General features: G+C 24.5%; 3 protein-coding genes across 3 annotated transcripts; 2 read left to right on the forward strand and 1 right to left on the reverse strand.

The window, feature by feature from the left end:
• Positions 1–572: 572 nt before the first annotated feature.
• OCT59_025296 (uncharacterized protein) lies at positions 573–899 on the reverse strand (the record flags this gene model as incomplete). Its single annotated transcript, XM_066137506.1, has 1 exon — positions 573–899. One exon carries the CDS (start codon positions 897–899, stop codon positions 573–575), a length of 327 nt encoding a protein of 108 aa, XP_065991993.1.
• A 9,940-nt stretch (positions 900–10,839) lies between these two features.
• OCT59_025297 (uncharacterized protein) lies at positions 10,840–12,463 on the forward strand (the record flags this gene model as incomplete). The annotated part of the gene is made up of 2 exons (XM_066137515.1): positions 10,840–11,093; positions 11,164–12,463. 2 exons carry the CDS (start codon positions 10,840–10,842, stop codon positions 12,353–12,355), a joined length of 1,446 nt encoding a protein of 481 aa, XP_065991994.1. The 3' UTR covers positions 12,356–12,463.
• Positions 12,464–13,553: 1,090 nt separating this feature from the next.
• On the forward strand, positions 13,554–15,070 carry OCT59_025298 (uncharacterized protein; the record flags this gene model as incomplete). Its single annotated transcript, XM_066137522.1, has 2 exons — positions 13,554–13,807; positions 13,879–15,070. 2 exons carry the CDS (start codon positions 13,554–13,556, stop codon positions 15,068–15,070), a joined length of 1,446 nt encoding a protein of 481 aa, XP_065991995.1.
• Positions 15,071–15,702: the final 632 nt, after the last annotated feature.

Genomic DNA, 15,702 nt, shown 5'->3' on the forward strand with positions numbered 1-15,702 from the left:
TCTGAGCACGCATTCATTGAATACAAAAGGTTATGGCTGACTTACAGTATTCTATGTATAACAAAATCTATGTAATATTATCTATTACGTTTAGAGGGATTTCATTTGAATTTCACCTTTTACATTCCTTTCATGTTATGAGTAAGTGTAAAAAATTATTGACTAATCGTGATGAGAAGTATTATTGAACGGGATCATCTAATTGCGAGAAAACACTTTTTTCTCATGCAGGAAGCGGTTGAAACTAGACTTCCTCCTGAAGAACTATGCAAAACTTAGGTCAAATACCTTCATGTAGGAAGATAAAAAATTTAATAACTCTGTTACAAGATTAATAGGTATCGATTGAATATGATGAACAATGTTTATCCAACAAAGTTATCTTCTAGAACATGATGAAGGTGGACCTAAACGTAGAGGTACGGATATGAACTGGAGCCCTGAAGTTTATAACATTAGAGAAGTTTGTGTACAAAAAAATCATCCGGTCCTTTATAAGTTACTTGATGGACCTGAACGTAGATTCGTAAGGGAGGAACTTTTACTTGTTAATGAAGGGGTTGAATTACCTCCTAAGAAATATCTTTTGTAAATGGATTAAGTAACCGAGATGTATAAATAGTTTGTGAATGAGTAGTTTGTTCATTTTCTTCAAGGAAGGTTGAGTGTCTGTTTTCCTCAAAATAAGTTAATTGTCTGATTTCTTCAAAAGAAGTTGATTTCTTATTTTCATGAAGACGTGATATTCTGTAATCTTCTGCTTCTTTAAATTGTTTTACAATTTCGTAGTATTGTTGATCTTTGTCAATTTTCGTAGAATAATTAAATTTTGATACATTATCGCCACATGTGCCAATAAATAAAAAAATTAATTCTTTTATTTCTGTAGCTTTCGGCATATTGTCTGGATTTTAATCCCAACACTTTCTTATTAAATCAATAATATAACATCCTGGCGCTTCTGGTACATATATTTCAGGTCTAGTTCCTTCACATATATCTAATGCTAGATATTGATCATGTGCACCATTGCGCAGAAAAATACATAATCATACCAAAACTATATATATCAGCTGCTTGAGCATAAGGATATCATCTTAATACTTCAGGAGCTACAAAGGCATAACTCCATAAACGTTTGCTTCATCTGTATTAGTAACTTCTCCACACAATCCCATATCCGAAATATAAATAATATCAACTAAAAGAGGACTATCATCTTTATTTAATAATATATTTCCTGTATGAAAATCACGATGAACAATCTGACTTTGATAATATTCCATAATAAAATTAATTTATCTAACCAATTAAAATTATTGCAATTTTTATTCAACCAAAATTTCCACCTACTGCATAGTGAAGAACCATAACAAAATCCTTTGTTTCTGGATGTTGAGATATTCCATATATATAAGAATGTTATTATCATTATAATTTTTAATCGAATATGCTTTAACCTGTTAAATTAAAAATATCCGTTATTATCGTTATATACAAAATACAAAAAATATTTCAATTTATATACCTCATTTAGGAAATCCTTGGTGATATTTTGTGAGTTACAGTATATAAACATTTTATAGCAACCTCTTTTTGGTTTCTTATTTTTACTTTTATCATATTCTAATGGGCCATCTTTCCATATTGTCAAATATACTTTGGCAAAACAACCTTCACCTATTAATTTAATTTCATTGAATTGGTTGTATGGTATCCATTCAAATATTAAATCATTATAAGAATTGATTTTTAATTGTATTTCTTAATTAAATTATCAATATCTTCGTTTCCACTAATTCAATTTGTAAAATTATTTATTAAATCATTCTTTTGACATGATTTACACCAATTATGTATAGTATCTGACTATCTGTATATTGATAATTACACTTTATCCAACACAAATCCTGAAGAATTATGATATAATCTTTCGTATTCATATCTTGAGATATGCCGTAAGTTTTAAGATAATTTTCATTCGAAATGTACGTAAAAGAGTACGTTTTTAACTATTAAGATAAAGGGAAAATCATTAGTATACTAAGAAAACATTTAATTAAATTTGTGAATAAATTTCATACCTCATTATTTATAAATTCACTAGTAACACTTTGTGAGTTAGATAAATATTTCAAAGTATTTCTTTTATTTCTGAATTCTAATATATTTGTTTTCACTTTTTTTTATAATCTAATGGACCGTCCTTCCATATTGCTGGAGCAAAATTATCATTACATAATTCTCTATTAATATTATTAAACTGATCATATGGTATCCATTCAAATATTATATCTTTGTAATATTGAATTTTTAATTGCATTTCTTGGATTAAGTAATCAATTATTTCATTTCCGCTTGTCCAGTAAAATTTGCTTTCAAATAATTTATTTGACATGCTACACACCATTTATTATCATTCTTTACATATTTTATACCACATTTCTTCACAATATCTGTCTTGAAGTACTATGATGTAATCCTTTGTATTTGGATCCTGAGACATCTCACATATTATATTATAATAATTACTTTGTATTATATATAATTTCAAATATTATCATATCATTAAAAGTATTAACTTTTAAATGCATTACTTAAATTAAATTATCAATAATTTCATTTCCTCTGATCCAGTTCGTAAAATTTTTTTTTAAGATAATTTTTTTGACACTCTACACACCATTCATTTTCCACATTTTTACAATAAATATTCTCAATAACTATAAAATAATCTTTTGTATCGGGATTTTGTGATATACCATAATCACTCTTTACTAAAAATAATTAATTATTATTAAAGAAAATATTTTAAAATTAAATTTTTTAAGTAAAAAATTTATAATTTCATACCTGACGTAAGGATCCCTCAGTAATATTTCGTGACTTACGAAAAGCAACTTCTTTATAATCATAATATAATGGACCTTCATTCCATATTAACTAAATATTTAACGAAATAACCTTCACCTATTTCTTCAATATTATTAAATTTATCATATGATATTCATTCAATTATTTTATCATTTTGGTTCATTAATATTTAATTGCATTTTTTTAATAATATCGTCAATTTTTCCATTTTCAATATAAAATAATTTTTAAATTCTTCATTTGATATGGTTTACACCATTTATATTTGAATTATTTTTTAATACTTATATATTGTTCGTCACATTTTTCACATCGTCCAAATTTATTTTGAGGTGTCATTATTTTAATGTTGAACTTTTCTTTGAAAATTTTGGTTAATTAAACTTGTCAGAACAAGGGGGAAAATGAATTTCAATGGGGCCAACCGTAATCATGTAGATCAATCAATTGGTAAATATGACGCAAAAAAATATATTTAAGATAAATTTAATCACAAAATATCTATAGTTCTGATGAAATAAATTTATAATTATACTTTAAACTATCCTTCGTTTCACCTTAATAAGGATAAAGATTTATATTTGTTCATTAAATTTTGGTATAATATTATAATTTATAACATTTATATAACTTATATGATTATTAATTTTCAACATGCTTAAAAAATTGAGAAAACAAATTTCAGCCTAAGAAATTTAATTATATTTTTAAGTAAAAAGCTTTTTTATTTAGAATTTAGAATTATAAGTTTATAAGTAAACAAAATTTTGATTTGGAATAAGATGATTAAAGGCTTATTCTATTTTCAATATGTTAAATTTTAATAAACTATTCATATTGTAGTAAATTAAGCAGGACATCCATCAGTTCAGTTCGGAGCTTTATTACATATAATGAAGTCTAGTTGTAAACCACTAAAATGTATTTATTCGCGTAACCGATACACCGAATCACCGATACACCGATCATCGTTATAAATTATAATCATTATAATAATTATTAATTTAAGTGAATATTTATAATTAGGCGCAACCAAAAATTAACTGAATAAGAAAATATTTAGAAATTGAAAAATAAGTAAATTAACATAATCAAATTAATAATTTATCTTTGAAAAAAAGTTGAGTCCAACGTTATTTTTTTTTTTTTTAATCATTTACTGACATATTAAAATATTAAAACGATAATATCATTAATTTTTAGTGGAATGAAATCACAATAATAAATTATGATCCACATTACTTTTAGTGTAAAGCGAAGTGTAAAATTCTTTTAGTTACTACGGAATCAAAATATTTAGTTTGGTTCTAGTAATAAAAATGGTCAAAATAGAAGATAAAATTTGCATAATGCAGAAAAAAGCAACGAGATATCGTTAAATCTTATATTTATAACGTGATTGATTACTTGTCTTTTAATGTTTTCAGGTTCGTGGTTTTCCACCACAATCATGGTTAATGTTAACATAAATCTTTTGAATAAAACTTTTTATTTTCCTAATTAAAATTTTATATCTCTAGCTTAGTTATTCTATAAAATTCTTGTCCTCGTAACATATGTGTAACTTTGCCAAGCAGTATTTAAATTGGTATTGCTGGTTATATTTATAAAGCCATTTTAATCATATTATTGAAGAACAAGTACTATATTTGGTTAGATATTGAATAATTGCATTAACTAAAAATAAGGGAAGAAATAAAAACCAACTCGTTAATATTTATCTATTTTATATCGAATAGTTAAGAAACAGAAATCAAAAAATTACATAATGTTGCATGCAAAATTCGTTAAAGATAAAACTAAAGCCATGAAATTTTACCTGTAAAACTAGAAATATAACAGTTAAACAGCCAAACATTCCAGATTTTAACTTTAATAGTAGAAAAGTTTAAATTAATGGAAAGATACAAAATAATTAAATTCTAAACTTTTTGACACCACTAAGATATTTAAATAAAAAATTGTCTGGCCTGATTTAGAATTTAATTTTGATGATCACAAATCGGCAACTTTAATTGCTATATTTGTCAAATTTTACCCGAATTTTTGGGTAATTTTCAATAAAAAATGATCGGCGGAGGTTCCCTTGTCATTTTCCTAATATGGGCGTAATTTTTTTACTTTAATGTTTTATGTATATTGTATAATGTATAATATATATGTATATGTACAGTATATTATATATAATATATATAATAAATATATATATATATATATATATTATAGGAGGAAAAACAAAAAATTGATAATGGATCATTAGAGTAAAATCATGAATTAGGCTTATCTGTGCCACCTTTGCTGCATGTTAAATTAAGCCATCAAATAATAGTTTTTGATAAAATACTTTAATTCTTTTGATCTTCATTCAAAAATTTCAAATAACAAATGATCATCATACTGGGAACGTCAAAGCAAAACTTTTATAAAATAATACGAAAATGCCGAAATGGCATTTTTTTTCACAGATTAATATGAATAAATATGCAAAAATGGCATATTTTTCATAAAACTGAATGCCATTTTGGCATTTTTTTTTTTCTTAAAAAAATGTTGTTTCTGAGTTTTTTTTTTCATATGAAAATGCTGAAACGGCATTTTTTTCATAAATTAATATGAAAATGCCATTTCAATATTTTTTTTCTTAGGTTAATATGAAAAAAATGTCGTTTCGACAGTTTTTTCATAAATTGATATGAAAATGCCGAAACAGTATATTTTCATAAGTCAATATGAAAAAAAAACGCCGAAACGGCATTTTTTTCATAAATTGATACGAAAATGTTATTTCGGCATTTTTTTTTAGGTTAATATGAAAAAAAATGTCATTTCGGCAGTTTTTTCATAAATTGATATGAAAATGCCGAAACAGTATTTTTTTTCATAAGTCAATATGAAAAAAAATGCTGAAACGGCATTTTATTCATATATTGATATGAAAATGCTGAAATGGCATTTTTTTTCATGAGTTGATATTTAAAAAAAATGCTGAAACGTCATTTTTTCATAAGAAAAAAATGCCAAAATGGCGGTTTCATATTATTTTAAGTTAATATGAAAAAATGTCGTTTCGGCGTTTTTTTTTATAAATTGATATGAAAAATGCCGAAATGGCATTTATTTCATAAGTTAATATTAAAAAAAAATGCTGAAACGGCATTTTTTTCATAAAATGATGTGAAAATGTCGTTTCGGCGTTTTTTTTTATAGATTGATATGAAAAATGCCGAAATGGCATTTTTTTTCATAAGTCAATATTAAAAAAAATGCTGAAATGGCATTTTATTCATATATTGATATGAAAATGCTGAAATGGCATTTTTTTTCATAAGTTGATATTTAAAAAAAATGCTGAAACGTCATTTTTTCATAAAATAATATGAAAACGCCATTTTGGCATTTTTTTCTTAAGTTAATGTGAAAAAATGTTGTTTCTGAGTTTTTTTTTTCATATGAAAATGCTGAAACGGCATTTTTTTCATAAATTAATATGAAAATGCCATTTCAATATTTTTTTTCTTAGGTTAATATGAAAAAAATGTCGTTTCGACAGTTTTTTCATAAATTGATATGAAAATGCCGAAACAGTATATTTTCATAAGTCAATATGAAAAAAAAACGCCGAAACGGCATTTTTTTCATAAATTGATACGAAAATGTTATTTCGGCATTTTTTTTTAGGTTAATATGAAAAAAAATGTCATTTCGGCAGTTTTTTCATAAATTGATATGAAAATGCCGAAACAGTATTTTTTTTCATAAGTCAATATGAAAAAAAATGCTGAAACGGCATTTTATTCATATATTGATATGAAAATGCTGAAATGGCATTTTTTTTCATGAGTTGATATTTAAAAAAAATGCTGAAACGTCATTTTTTCATAAGAAAAAAATGCCAAAATGGCGGTTTCATATTATTTTAAGTTAATATGAAAAAATGTCGTTTCGGCGTTTTTTTTTATAAATTGATATGAAAAATGCCGAAATGGCATTTATTTCATAAGTTAATATTAAAAAAAAATGCTGAAACGGCATTTTTTTCATAAAATGATGTGAAAATGTCGTTTCGGCGTTTTTTTTTATAGATTGATATGAAAAATGCCGAAATGGCATTTTTTTTCATAAGTCAATATTAAAAAAAATGCTGAAATGGCATTTTATTCATATATTGATATGAAAATGCTGAAATGGCATTTTTTTTCATAAGTTGATATTTAAAAAAAATGCTGAAACGTCATTTTTTCATAAAATAATATGAAAACGCCATTTTGGCATTTTTTTCTTAAGTTAATGTGAAAAAATGTCGTTTCGGCGTTTTTTTCTATAAATTGATATGAAAAATGCTGAAATGGCATTTATTTCATAAGTTAATATTAAAAAAAATGCCGAAACGGCATTTTTTTTCATAAAATGATGTGAAAATGCCATTTCGGCATTTTTTTCTATAAATTAATATGAAAAATGCCGAAATGGCATTTATTTCATAAGTTAATATTAAAAAAAATGCCGAAACGGCATTTTTTTTCATAAAATAATGTGAAAATGCCATTTCGGCATTTGTTTCTATAAATTGATATGAAAAATGCTGAAATGGCATTTATTTCATAAGTTAATATTAAAAAAAATGCCGAAACGGCATTTTTTTTCATAAAATGATGTGAAAATGCCATTTCGGCATTTTTTTCTTAAGTTAATACGAAAAAATGTCATTTCGGCGTTTTTTTTTATAGATTGATATGAAAAATGCCGAAATGGCATTTTTTTTCATAAGTTGATATTTAAAAAAAATGCTGAAACGTCATTTTTTCATAAAATAATATGAAAACGCCATTTTGGCATTTTTTTCTTAAGTTAATATGAAAAAATGTCGTTTCGGCGTTTTTTTCTATAAATTGATATGAAAAATGCCGAAATGGCATTTATTTCATAAGTTGATATTTAAAAAAATGCTGAAACGGCATTTTTTTTCATAAAATGATGTGAAAATGCCATTTCGGCATTTTTTTCTTAAGTTAATATGAAAAAATGTCGTTTCGGCATTTTTTTTTTTATAGATTGATATGAAAAATGCCGAAATGGCATTTTTTTTCATAAGTTGATATTAAAAAAATGCTGAAACGGCATTTTTTCATAAAATAATATGAAAACGCCATTTCGGCATTTTTTTCTTAAAAAATGTCGTTTTGGCATTTTTTTTTATAAATTGATATAAAAATGCTGAAATGGCATTTATTTCATAAGTTAATATTAAAAAAAATGCTGAAACGGCATTTTTTCATAAAATGATATGAAAATGCCATTTTGGCATTTTTTTTCTTAAGTTAATATGAAAAAATGTCGTTTCGGCGTTTTTTTTTATAGATTGATATGAAAAATGCCGAAATGGCATTTTTTTTCATAAGATATTAAAAAAAAATGCTGAAACGGCATTTTTTCATAAAATAATAATATGAAAACGGCATTTCGGCATTTTTTTCTTAAAAAATGTCGTTTTGGCATTTTTTTTTTATAAATTGATATGAAAATGCCGAAATGGCATTTTTTTTCATAAGTTGATATTAAAAAAAACGCTGAAATGGCATTTTTTTTTATAAAATGATATGAAAATGCCATTTTGGCATTTTTTTCTTAAGTTAATATGAAAAAATGTCGTTTCGGCGTTTTTTTTTATAGATTGATATGAAAATGCCGAAATGGCATTTTTTTTTATAAGTGTTGATATTAACAAATGTCGTTTCGGCATTTTTTTTATAGATTGATATGAAAAATGCCGAAATGGCAATTTTTTTCATAAGTTGATATTAAAAAAAACGCTGAAACGGCATTTTTTCATAAAATGATATGAAAATGCCATTTTGGCATTTTTTTTCTTAGGTTAATACTAGCCGTAACCCGTCGCGCTGCGCCAGAATATATATAGTGTATGTATTGAAAAGAAAATTCTGATTTATGTTTAGAATTTTGTTACTTATATAATACTAAATTTTGTTTGTAATTAGAAACTGAATTTGAAGAATTGAAATTCAAAATAAAATAAATAATAAAATTAAATAAAATAAAAATTTAAAAAGGTGTAAAAAAAACCTAAAAAAGAGTTCTGAAAGGTAGTCAGTACCCTCAGAAAAAATTTTTTTACATAGAAAAATTCTTTGCACATTAAAAAATTTTTTGCATGTTAAGAAAAGGTGTAGATTTGATTTAATATTAGACTAAGAATTTAATTTTAAGAACACATTGTATAATACTGAGCATATAGTGATTTATATTTACAATATGATTATTATATTAGAATAATACATTATATTTATTAGTATAATACAACTATTTATATCTGAATGATATAAATTATATTTACAATATTTACAATACAATAATGTGAAGTGTATTTACAATATGATTAAATTAGAATGATTTAGTATTACAATAACTTGAGACAAATATTATGATATTAAACAAATGTTGCAGTATTATAGAATTTATGGTTTATACGTTTATAGACTCATCACAAAATCAATTCTGAATAATTAATTGTTACAAAAAAAAATAAATAAATTTCTCATCACCAAGAATACCGAATATTACAGAGATTATATCATAGTAATCTATCGTTTAAAATAAAAATTTATATCAAAAAAAAAATTCCATTATCAAATCTATTGTTACAAAAAAAAAATATTCTTATCACCAAAGCCTATTGTTATTACTAAAAAATCGATAGAACTATTACTTAAGTATTAGAATGACGCCAGTTAATACCAGGAAGCAAAAAAAAAAAGTAAATTTTTTTTATAACCGGAACTAACTATTACCAATTAATATTGGTAAATGTCAGTTACCGAACATAAAGAAAGGCAAAGTCCTCTATTGTTGGAAAAAAAATAAAAAAAAATAAAAAAAAATTTCTAATGAAAAAAAAAATTACTGAATGATCTATCGTTAAAAAAATAAAATAAAATATGTAAAAAAAAAATAATAAATAAATGAAAGAAAGGCCTATTGTTATCAGGGAGATACAATATGATCGAAAAAAAATTATCCTCAAAAAAAAATTTACCGAAGCTGTAAAAAAAAACGTCCCTCCGGTCTATTGTTATCGGGAATAAAAAAAATTCGAAAAAATGCTTTTAAAATATTACTAAGAAAAAATCGGGAAAAAGATCTATAAAAATTACTAAAACTAAAAAGAAAAAGAATATCAGAAAATTACTAAAAGAAATTATTATCGATAAAGAAAAAACATTACTAAAATTAAAATAGAAAAAAAATCAGTAATAAGAAAAATCATACTAAAGAATTTTTCTTGGGGTGATGATCACCGGGGACTGAAATTATGATGATCGACCAGCATTAAAAAAAATATAGTGCCGGTAAAAATTGATAATTCCGGCCAACGGTGATGATCACCCTTGGTGGTGATTTGAAGTAAAAATCATACTAAAAATACTAAAAAAAATAAAATTCTTAGAATTTAATAGTATTTTTTAATATATTAATTAAAATAAATAAAGGAATAAACTAAAATCGGACTATTTAGAAAAAAAGAATAAATATTAGTAACCGAATATTTCAGGTCAACCCGACTGCTGGTCAATGCATTTTTTTCAATAATTGATACGAAAATGCCATTTCGGCATTTTTTTCTTAGGTTATTATGAAGAAAATATCATTTCAGCAGTTTTTTTCATAAATTGATATAAAATGCTGAAACAGCATTTTTTCCTTATTATAAATTTCACAGCTCCCCATGAATGATGGACTCTTGTTTTTTTAAAAAAATTTATTTATTGTGATCTCCAAATACTGCGGGAATCTTTTTCATAAAAAAAATAAATACCTATTTTGGCAGACAATTGTACTACTATTGTATATTGTACTACTACCTGAAAAGTTAATAATAAAACCTTATTTTATTTTATTTTTTTTATTTTTATTTTTTTATTTTTATTTTTATTTTTTTTTAAAATAAAAATGGTCGTTCAATTTTTTTCGAAATTAAGTCAAAATTATATTGAATTATTAAAAGATGATGAATACTATGATATCACCATTGAAGTTGGTGAAGATCCTAACGTAAAAATATTTCGTGCTCATAAAAATATTTTATGTTACCGTTCTCCATATTTACGACGAGTTTTATCTTCCAACAAAAAGAATAATGATAATATTTTATCTCATATCAAATTACAAAGTACATCACCGAAAATCTTTCAAATTATTTTAGAGTAAGTTTATATACTATATAATATGTATGACCTTTGAATGTTCAAATTATAACTTTTATTTTTATGGTAGGTATATTTATGGCGGTATCCTTTCATTGGATGAAAAAGATACTTCAGATTTTCTTAAATTATTGGCTACTGCAGACAAGCTTAATCTTCAAGAGCTAGTTGATTATTTACAAGGATATTTAATTGAAAATAAATCCGAACGGCTAGAACAATATTTTGAATTTGCTCAACAAATTAGCTCAAATTCTAATAATTTATTAAGACTTCAAGAATTTTGTACAAATTTAATGGTTCAGTCTCCCGAAAAAGTACTTAAATCATTAAATTTTACTTCACTTTCTGAAAAATCTTTAATTTCACTTATTAAGAATGATGATTTACAAATGAAAGAAATTGAAATATGGGAATATGTATTAAAATGGGGTCTTGCAAAAAATCCAACTCTCATTCCAGATCCTAAAACTTGGTCTGATGATGATTTTGAAACAATGAAAAATACTCTACAACATTGTTTACCCTTCGTTAGATTTTTTTGTTTATCACCAAAAGAATTTTCACAAAAAGTTCGCCCATATCAAAAACTCCTAAATCAACAACTTTATGAAGATTTATTAAACTTTTATTTAGATCCTGATAGTGTAACATCTCATAACATTCAACTTCCCAGAAAAATTAAAATTGATGAAAACATTGAAGAAGTTATTTGTTCACTAATCGTTAATTCTGGTATTATTTCAACTATTTCAAGATGGATAGATAAAATAGTTATTAATGATAACAATTTTAATGAATCATATTTACCATATAAATTTGAATTATTGTTAAGAGGAAGCCGAGATGGATTTACCCCTAAAAAATTTCATGAATTATGTGATAATAAACCTAATACTGTTACATTTATTAAAATAAAAGGAACAGAAGAAATCATTGGTGGGTATAATCCAGTAATATGGGAATCTCCCAAAATGGCTTCTTGGGGTAAATCTAATGATAGTTTTATTTTTTCTTTTAAAAATAAGAATAATTTTAAAGATGCAATTTTGAGTAATTTAGAAAATAAGGAATATCCATTTTGGTTCAGTTCTACAGCTGGTCCATATTTTGGTAATGATTTTGTTATATGTGCTTTAAATGAATCTGCAGATTATAATGTCACTAGATGTAGTAAACGTTTTTATGAAAAAAAGATACGAAATAGTGAAGATAACTTTACTATAGAAGATTATGAAGTGTTTCATCTAATAAAGAAATAAATGTAGTATTTAAAGGATGAATTTTATTTAAGGCAAAAAAATATAATAAAAATATTTATACGTTATTTATAACATTTTTACAAAGAAATAAATAGTTATTTATAACGTAACAAACTTATACTGGTTTATTTTTTTTAATCTAATGTGTAATACTAAATAGCCGAGTAAATAGCTATGAGGTTAAATAGAGGTAGGTTAAGATATCAAAATTTTATATTTAAAGCGTACTATCATCATTGTTTAACATTGTTTAACTTAAACATCGTGAATATGATGTTCCATTTACGGAAAACAAATATGTGTCAAACATTTCTTACAGAGCACTCAATGAAACCTTCACTTAGCTCAATTAATGCATCATCTAAGATTCTTTGAATGCTTATAAAATTCCAAACAACAAATAATGGGGATTTATCAATTGCTATAATTCTATTATAAAAACAATATGAATCATAATTAAAGTTAAATTACATCATGAATAGTTCAGTACTTGCTATTTTTTACCTAAATTTCGAAGGAAAAAAAAAAGAAAAAATATTTTTTTCTGAATATTGAAGAATCGATACTTGTTCCGATAAAATTAATCGAGAATCCTTCTTCTAGTAAAAAATGGAAATATCATCATTTAAGATTTCGTGACTTTTTTTTAACGCAATCCGAGGGCTAAAAAAATGACCAAAATTTGACCAGAATTATAACCGGTCATGTACATATCATGTGATTTATAATTTCGGTTGTAATTGGCCAAATTTTATAATTCCGGCCTAAATTATATTTTTTTCCAATCGTTTTTTTTAGAAATTACTATTTGATATAAGCGCTTTTATCGTTATAAAATATTAAAAGAAAACAAGTTTTTTTAAAAAATTTTACATTAAAATATTGCGTGCTAAATTCGTTAAAATACTCCTAACATCAGAAATTTAACGAGAACAAGAGTTTTTAAGAGCTGCAATGTTCAGACTTCAACTTAGTAGGAAAATGTAACCAAATTTTGATTTTTTTATTTTCTTACATTAGAAATACTGAAATCTCATGTTTTTACTTTGCTCTGCAGATCTCCCGATGCTGCGGAATACTTTTTATAATAAAATACTTCTTATTTTGGATGGTGGCGTAAAATGTATTGTGTACTACCGTACATCAATATTTAAGTTAACCAAACTTGAAACAAACTTTTTTTTTTTTAAAAAAAAAAATGGTCGCTCAATTTTTTTCGAAATTAAGTCAAAATTATATTGAATTATTAAAAGACGATGAATATTATGATGTCACAATTGAAGTTGGCGAAGACCCTAACGTAAAAATATTTCGTGCTCATATGAATATTTTATGCTATCGTTCACCATATTTGCGACGAGCCTTGGCTTCAAACAAAAAGAATAATGATAATGTTTTGTCTCATATCAAATTACCAAATGTATCTCCGGAAATCTTTCAAATAATTTTAGAGTAAGTTATATATTGAAATATACATAGCATTGAATATTCAAATTATAACTTTTATTTTTTTTTTATAATAGGTATACTTATGGTGGTATCCTTTCATTGGATGAAAAGGATACTTCAGACTTTATTAAAGTATTGGCTACTGCAGATATTCTTAGTCTTCAAGAACTAGTTGATTATTTACAAGTATATTTAATTGAAAATAAGTCCGAATGGTTGGAACAGCATTTTGAATATATTCAACAAATTAGTTCACAATCTAATAATTTATTAAAACTTCAAGAATTTTGTACAAATTTAATGGTTCAGTCTCCCGAGAAAGTACTTAAATCATTAGATTTTACTTCATTTCCTGAAAAATCTTTAATTTCACTTATTAAAAGTGATGATTTACAAATGAAAGAAATTGAAATATGGGAACATGTATTAAAATGGGGACTTGCACAAAATCCAACTCTCATTCCAGATCCTAAAACTTGGTCTGATGATGATTTTAAAACAATGAAAAATACTCTACAACATTGTTTATCCTTCGTTAGATTTTTTTGTTTATCACCAAAAGAATTTTCACAAAAACTTCGTCCATATCAAAAACTCTTAAATCAACAACTTTATGAAGATTTATTAAACTTTTATTTAGATCCTGATAGTGTAACATCTCATAACATTCAACTTCCTAGAAAAATTAAAATTGATGAAAACATTGAAGAAGTTATTTGTTCACTAATCGTTAATTCTGGTATTATTTCAACTATTTCAAGGTGGATAGATAAAATAGTTATTAATAATAATAATTTTAATGAATCATATTTACCATATAAATTTGAATTATTGTTAAGAGGAAGCCGAGATGGATTTACCCCCATAAAATTTCATGAATTATGTGATAATAAACCTAATACTGTTACATTTATTAAAATAAAAGGAACAGAAGAAATCATTGGTGGGTATAATCCGGTAATATGGGAATCTCCTCAAAGTGCTTGTTGGTGTGAATCTAGTGATAGTTTTATTTTTTCTTTTAAAAATAAGAATAATTTTAAAGATGCAATTTTAAGTAAAATAGTATATTCTGAATATGCGTTATGGTTTGGTTCTGTAGCTGGTCCATATTTTGGTAGTGATATTGTTATATATTCTTCAAAAGAATCTGCAGATTATAACACCATTAAATATCGTAAAAGGCGTTATGAAAAAATGATAAGAGATTGTGTAGGTGAATTTGCAATAGAAGATTATGAAGTGTTTCATCTAATAAAGAAATAAATGTAGTAGTATTTAAAGGATGAATTTTATTTAAGCAAAAATAGAATAAATACTGTATTTATACACATTATATGTAATGTATCATTGGAACAAAAAAATAAATAAATTATTATTGTATTTACGTTACTAACTCTCGTTATTAATAGAGATTCCGTTTTTACTCAAGTGTTCATTTATAAATTAATAAGTAAATTAGAATATTCGAATTTTGAGATTCGAATCTGTTATGAGATTAGAAATATACTGATATTCGATTCATTCGAATGTTCCGATCGTAAAATACAATGCAAAATGTATTTTTTTTAATTTTTTTCAACTAAATAATAAAGAGTAGTGCTAAATCTCACCGGTGGTGATTTTCACCGAAATTTTTTTTAATTTATCTTATAAACCTATTACAATTTTTTAACGAAATTATTTAAAATAACTTAATGTAATGAAATTTTTATTTGCAAACTAAATACTAAAAGTTACACATTTATAATGATATTAATAATAATTTATTAATTAAAGATACGTTTTACTGATTAAAATATAACAATCTTTTATTTATTTATTCATGGAAATAACAGAAACAAATAAACGTTTATTGATGATGACGTAATCGCAAAAACTAGAGTTCCAAAGATGGT

This window comes from Rhizophagus irregularis, chromosome 5 (genome assembly GCF_026210795.1).
Source record: "Rhizophagus irregularis chromosome 5, complete sequence".
Lineage (NCBI taxonomy): Eukaryota > Fungi > Glomeromycota > Glomeromycetes > Glomerales > Glomeraceae > Rhizophagus > Rhizophagus irregularis.